Source organism: Pyrenophora tritici-repentis, chromosome 6 (genome assembly GCF_003171515.1).
Source record: "Pyrenophora tritici-repentis strain M4 chromosome 6, whole genome shotgun sequence".
Taxonomy (NCBI): domain Eukaryota; kingdom Fungi; phylum Ascomycota; class Dothideomycetes; order Pleosporales; family Pleosporaceae; genus Pyrenophora; species Pyrenophora tritici-repentis.
The window spans coordinates 1,222,861-1,228,860 of record NC_089395.1 but is presented as its reverse complement, the minus strand read 5'-3'; the positions used below and the strand labels follow the sequence as shown (position 1 = coordinate 1,228,860).

Below are 6,000 nucleotides of genomic sequence, written 5' to 3'. Positions count from 1 at the left end.
GCGCGGATAGAGGTCATGAGAGGATTACGTGCCTTGTTGATTGGCGTCGTCACTTAATTTAATATCCTGGGGCAGACGCACGACGCCTACTGCCGCCAACCCTGTCGATGTCCCTGTCGTTATTTACGACAGCCCTTGCTCTTTTCTTCTCAAATACATCGAAAGATCTACAGTATCGAGGCGCTTGTGGGAGCACGTGCAGCCATACCATGCGGCTCTATTGAAGACCTCTCGACTTTGGTTGTGACGACCTCATGTGCACAGCGCTTGCGGCTTTGGAGGCCGAGCTTCGAGTCAAGAAAGTGTGGAGGGCAGGGTACAGACGCGGAACTGAGTCCTTCATCACGTCCCAAGGTTTCGTGAGGAGATGGGATGAGCAAGCGATGTCTTGGTGGTCGGGATGCTGAATGGTCCGTTGGTCGGCCGTCATCGTTTGTGCGCTCGCTCGGCCCGGGTAGTCGCTTCCACATCCGGTATACGTAGCCGCGGCTTCTTTCTCATCAACCCCAACACAATCCTTAGCCATGTCGATAGATATCAACTGGGACACAATTACGGGCGGTACAGAGGGCTCCGCTCGTGCGGAAAAAATACGAGCCTTCATCCACGACCGGTTCCAACAGATTACCCTGCCGCGTTTCATTCGTTCCGTTCACGTGCACTCGTTCGACTTTGGCAGTGTACCCCCGGAAATTGAGATCAAGGACATCTGTGACCCACTGCCAGACTTTTACGAGGACGACGAAGACTATCCAGACGAAGAGGGGGATGAAGCTGAGAATGAAGCTGAGGATGCCACCCCAGGCGCTGGCGACAAGCTACGCGACTCAAGCAACCCATCCAATCGTCCATCAAGGGATAGCCAGTCCAGAGAAAGAGGCCGGGGAGCAGAAGGTCCTGTGGGACGGAGTATTGATCACAATCAACTACGCCCTTCTCAACCTCCTGCGAGGCCATCTACCAAGCGCTCGTCATTGGCTCCAAACGAGCTAGGTAGCCCATTCTTTCCTGGAGCACTCACACCCGGTATTCCTGGTGGAACCTCTAACATGAACTATTTCCATCTTCCACTGAGCGCAGGGCTTTCTGGCGCTGCCACGCCTCTCGCTGCTGTAGCCGGTGCCCAGTTGCACAGTTGGCTTGACAACCCACATCGGCCTTCGACTCCAACCAATATGCGTCTTCGGCACGCTGCGTCTGTGAACTCGCTGACTCTTACACCACAATCCCACCCAGATCCCACCTCGCGCCCTTCATCCAGACACCAGCATGATGAGGGGAAGAGGCAATCCTTTGCCGGATCAGATGATGGTGCTTCGCCGCATGGCTACACGCGGACCCCATCTGCGTCGCCCCACCGCATGCATGAGAAGAGCCCGGAGGATATTCAAGTCGTGACACATGTGCAGTACTCTGGGAATATCAAAATGTCACTGACAGCAGAGATCCTCTTGGATTACCCCATGCCAAGCTTTGTCGGCATTCCCCTGAAGCTGAACATCACCGGACTTACCTTTGACGGTGTCGCAATCCTTGCGTACATAAAGAAGCGAGCACATTTCTGCTTCCTCTCACCGGACGATGCAGACGCCCTAGTCGGTAGCGACATCGGCTTCAATGGCCTTCAGACGGACGCGCAGGGCCAAAACCCACGGCCTGTGCAACGACCAAAGATCGGAGGCCTGCTCGAACACATCAAAGTCGAAAGCGAGATTGGTGGCCAGGGCAGTGGTAAGCAAGTGCTCAAGAACGTGGGCAAAGTAGAGTCATTCGTGCTGGAGCAGGTCAGGCGCATCTTCGAAGACGAGTTTGTCTATCCAAGCTTTTGGACCTTTCTCGTCTAGAGAAAAAAAAAGAAACGTCAGGAACTGGCATGCGTTACGAGGCACGGCAATGTGACATTCCAGAGTGGCAGTTTTGACCGCTCAACGACCCAAGGACTATCACACTCATGCACAACATGTCACATCTCCACAGTGGAGCTCTTTGTACACGGCTACCAGCATGCAAGCACGCGTTTTGGTGGTTCCACGGCGCAGTTATCCCCACTCTTGAGCGACGTTTGCAGCGCAGGGCTATACAGTCTTGTACGCATATCCTCCCTAGCTCACGCAAGGGTCTCACAGAAACTACTTCCGGGGACGCGGGCTGGACGTCCTATCATGGCAAATGGGTGCCCGCACAAGCGACCGAGGGACAGCGTTTTTTTGACAGCTACGTTACTTGACAGCGGGAGTGACAGAGGTCAGACCACGTTAGTAACACCAATGCAAGTGTCGGCCTTCACCCCCTCTTGTGCGAGTGCTACCTGTCAAAATCATGTACACCCGTCTCGGCATCGGGCCTAACGGGAGGCGCGTCGAGGTCGTATCCCGTCATACTAGTCGCTTATATCTCATCACTCACAAACTATTTGGTGCGAGCATATGTCGATCTTCAATGTTGCGCTGCCTGTCTGCTGCTGATGCTGCTACTCAATTGCACCGGCTCATGGCACCCCTTGCCGGCATGCAGGAATGTATACGTTGTCGATTAATAGTGGAGTCCTTTTTACGTGCATACTTCACCGATCAAGCAGGGTCTTTTTTTCTCTCTCTCTTTCTCTCCTCTCTCTCGAAAACCGTTTTCCTTGCCTTGTGACGTAGGCAGCACCGCAGATTGGATTGGCACCCAACAACTTTTTTTTCTTGCCCTGCCTGCCCTCGCCCGCCCGCCAGCGCAGCCCCAAGCCACCGATCTAGCAGAGCCAATTGCAGTCTGCCAGCGAATCTCCCACAGCTCCAATAACTGGCTTGCTCACAAACTTGCAATTGAACCTAGCTATACTACGTCTTTCTCGGCCATCGAAAACTTGGAACTCCAGACCACGGTTAAGAGCTGCCCATATCTTCCTTCCCAGACATCATCTATTCTTAGCCTCTATATCTCCCCTCATATGAGCCAAAACAAGATAACCTCTCTCCTACCCTCCCCTCCCCTACCACGCCCATGCATCCCCATACTCGCGCAATCCAGAACCCGTCGTAGTCTTCATTAACCTGACCTTGATGTTAAGCTACCAGGGGGGCTATAGCATAACCAGCACCAGCTTGAAAAGCGGCAGGGAAAGCGGCAGGATTTGCGGCAGTAGCGGCGGAGGCGCCGCCACACTTGTATGTTCTGCATGTGGAGATAGATTGGAATCTGCTAGCCTATCTACTTATCTAATCTGATATACCCTACCCTGACGCCAGCGAGCGAGCAATCGAGATGGCGTGCGCAACGCGAGCCAAGAGACGTAGGATGTGCATGCCTCATGTCGTACAGAGATTAAGCAAAGACAAGTGGGAAGAAAATAGCCACCGCCAGCCGCCGCCGGGAAAGCTGCTTTGTTTCAGATGGCGTTTGATTGGCGGGTGCGGGGGGGTGGGGGTTGTGTGGTTTCGCTGGGTTTAGGTGGAAAGAGGAGGGGCTGAGGATGACGCGGAGTGGGGGTGTTTAGGAAGCGTGCGATAGGAGCGTGTGTGTGATTACGGTTCGTCTGAACGTTATAACGGGCGCTAAAGGGCGGCGGAAGGAAGGAGGGGTTGGAGAGCTATTTCTTATGTGGAAGCCGTTCTAGCTGTTATCAGATCTGAGTGCATAAGTATGTATGTGTATTTTGGGATGGATACTGTGACTAAGGTGGGTGTTGGGTATGAGGGGGTTCATACGATGTATGTGTGTGATTCAGCATCCTTGCACGCTTGCTTGAGTTTACTTACTTCCCCGCCCCGCCTTCATATTCCTTCCAGCCCCTGAAATAGATGCACCTGGGTGTCATGAAATGCTTGAAAGTATGGGTAAGCATCTAACAAGCATGTCTGACGCGTAGAGTGACCTTTATACATGAGTATGCCAAGTAAGTCAAGTCATTCGGGTGATTACGAAGAAACTTCTAGGCCTATCCACCAGCCACCGGTTCAGCGACTACCTCAATCAACTCCCCTAACCCATTAATCCAAACATGTTGTTCCGTGTCTCCTTCCGACACGGATACACTCTCCAACGCACCAAGAACTTCTCCTCTGAGCTTCTCCAAACTGACCCTTCTTTCCCTCACGTCATTCCCATAGCATATTCTCACAATGACTTCCTTGTATCTAGAGAATATTCCCCTTGTCTCCCTCACCAGTGGTAAAATACTAATCCTCAAGTCGTTAAACTCTACACCTATCTTGAGATTAAACTCCAAGATTATCTTTTCGATACCCGGATACCCATGTTTTAGCGTCACAACAACGGGCGTACCATGCGGTGGGGTGTAAGTGATGGCTTTATTCAGTAGGCGTCGTAAATTACTAAAACCGTTGAAGTCGCTGCGGGTATTGGTGGTGCAAGTCCGCAATACGTAGCTCCTATGTGCTAGTAAACTCGCCGGCCAAAGCGAAGCGTAAAGTTGCTTGTTTACATGTGGTAAACCCAGTGGAAATGCCGTCATGATATCGACGTTGATCTCTGTGCTTTCGCCAGGGGGGAAGACGACGAGGTCTCTGATGTATGAGCGTATGCTTTTGGGGAGGCTGAGCAGCGTGGGTGTGAATCGTGGAACGAGTTTGAGCTCCGTATCTCCGGTGCCTGTGATAGTATTGGTGAAGGGAGTAGTTGTGTGTGGATAGTATCGTGGCCAGGCTGCGTTGTAGATACCGGGCGGTGGTGAGCTACCCCAGCTGATCATACCACCTGAACCATCATATCTGACAGCAACACCGCAGACTAAGCTCCCATAATCTTTCAATCCTAGCTGACCATTTAGAAGGGCTTGAATTATTCGTATGACAGCTTTGTAAACGTCTGTGGATCTGGTGACAACAGTCCCGCTATCCGGGAGAGAGACGTTGAACCGTAGACCGCGGGACCAGACCATGCGGAGTAAACTTGTTACTTCCACAATACAACTATCCTGGTCGAACAGCTCTTTATTCCAATCCAGATATTCGCGATGGCAGATGCGCGTACAGAAGTTGATGTTATCGACCGCAAAGTTCCGGATGAGACATGCTCGTGTCCCTACCCGGTCCAGAAAGACCAATAAAGCATCGATGAAACAAACCCAGATACGTGAATTGCCCCGAACACGCAGCAGAAACGTGTTATTCGAGTAAAAGACTGATGATGCTTCCGCATTGATTTGCCGACAAGCTAAGAAGAGCGAAAGGGGAAAAGGTGTTTCTGAGCGAAAGGATAATGCGAGCTTAGATGAACGGCTTCCAGTATCACGGTGGAATGCAATACAGACTGAATCGGAGGATTCGAAGAGGTAGGAGTAGATCCTGTTTCGAAGCTCGGCTGGTAGCCCGAGGAACGTGGGGGTCCGGGCGAGGCCAGTGGGAAATAGCTCGGCAGAGCTCTCGTCGTGATCAGGTGATCTATAGTTCTTTAGTTTGGTACGCCAAGAAGGATGGGTGCCATGGTACTGTAGAGGAGATGGGAAATCTCCTCGCGCACACGGGACCCGGGTGTCTGATGGCTCCGGCTCGTGGGACGTCGTCGATGCTGTCGTGGTTGGCATAACGAATGCGTACGCCGAAGAATGCGCTTCTGTAACTAGATTCTACGTGAGGATGGGTTGCGAATACATGCATATGAATACAGAGACACTCATGTGCTGAAATCCATGTATGACTCAAAGAGACTTGATACCAGTCATCTTGCAAGTAGAGAGGTATGGCAGTCGAGATCGCAGTGATAATGTCGCTCCTGCTGACACAAGCATGGTTGATTAGCCATTTGTACTAGTTGGGCACTGGCCCCTGACAGAACCGTGATGGACAAAGAAGACGTCGATTCCGCAAACATCATGAATGGCCTTTGACATCTTGAGAAAGGACGTTTCAAGAAATTGAGGCAACGTGTAGCTAAAGATAGTTACGGGTCTGTTCCTGGCAAACCGATAAGATGCGCATGGAGATGTTGGTCGGTTTTTGAGTGGCTTGTTCAGCGTCGGACCTGCGCTGCATGTTGGTTGTGGCACCGATATTG

At 51.8% G+C, this 6,000-nt stretch overlaps 2 protein-coding genes across 2 annotated transcripts; one reads left to right on the top strand and one right to left on the bottom strand.

Annotated features, from left to right (window-relative positions):
• Positions 1-524: 524 nt before the first annotated feature.
• Positions 525-1,844, top strand: PtrM4_116850 (uncharacterized protein; the record flags this gene model as incomplete). The annotated part of the gene is made up of 2 exons (XM_066108237.1): positions 525-711; positions 805-1,844. The coding sequence occupies 2 exons, from the start codon at positions 525-527 to the stop codon at positions 1,842-1,844; spliced, it is 1,227 nt and encodes a 408-aa protein (XP_065961422.1).
• A 2,475-nt stretch (positions 1,845-4,319) lies between these two features.
• PtrM4_116840 (uncharacterized protein) lies at positions 4,320-5,530 on the bottom strand (the record flags this gene model as incomplete). The annotated part of the gene is made up of 2 exons (XM_066108236.1): positions 4,320-4,376; positions 4,430-5,530. 2 exons carry the CDS (start codon positions 5,528-5,530, stop codon positions 4,320-4,322), a joined length of 1,158 nt encoding a protein of 385 aa, XP_065961421.1.
• Positions 5,531-6,000: the final 470 nt, after the last annotated feature.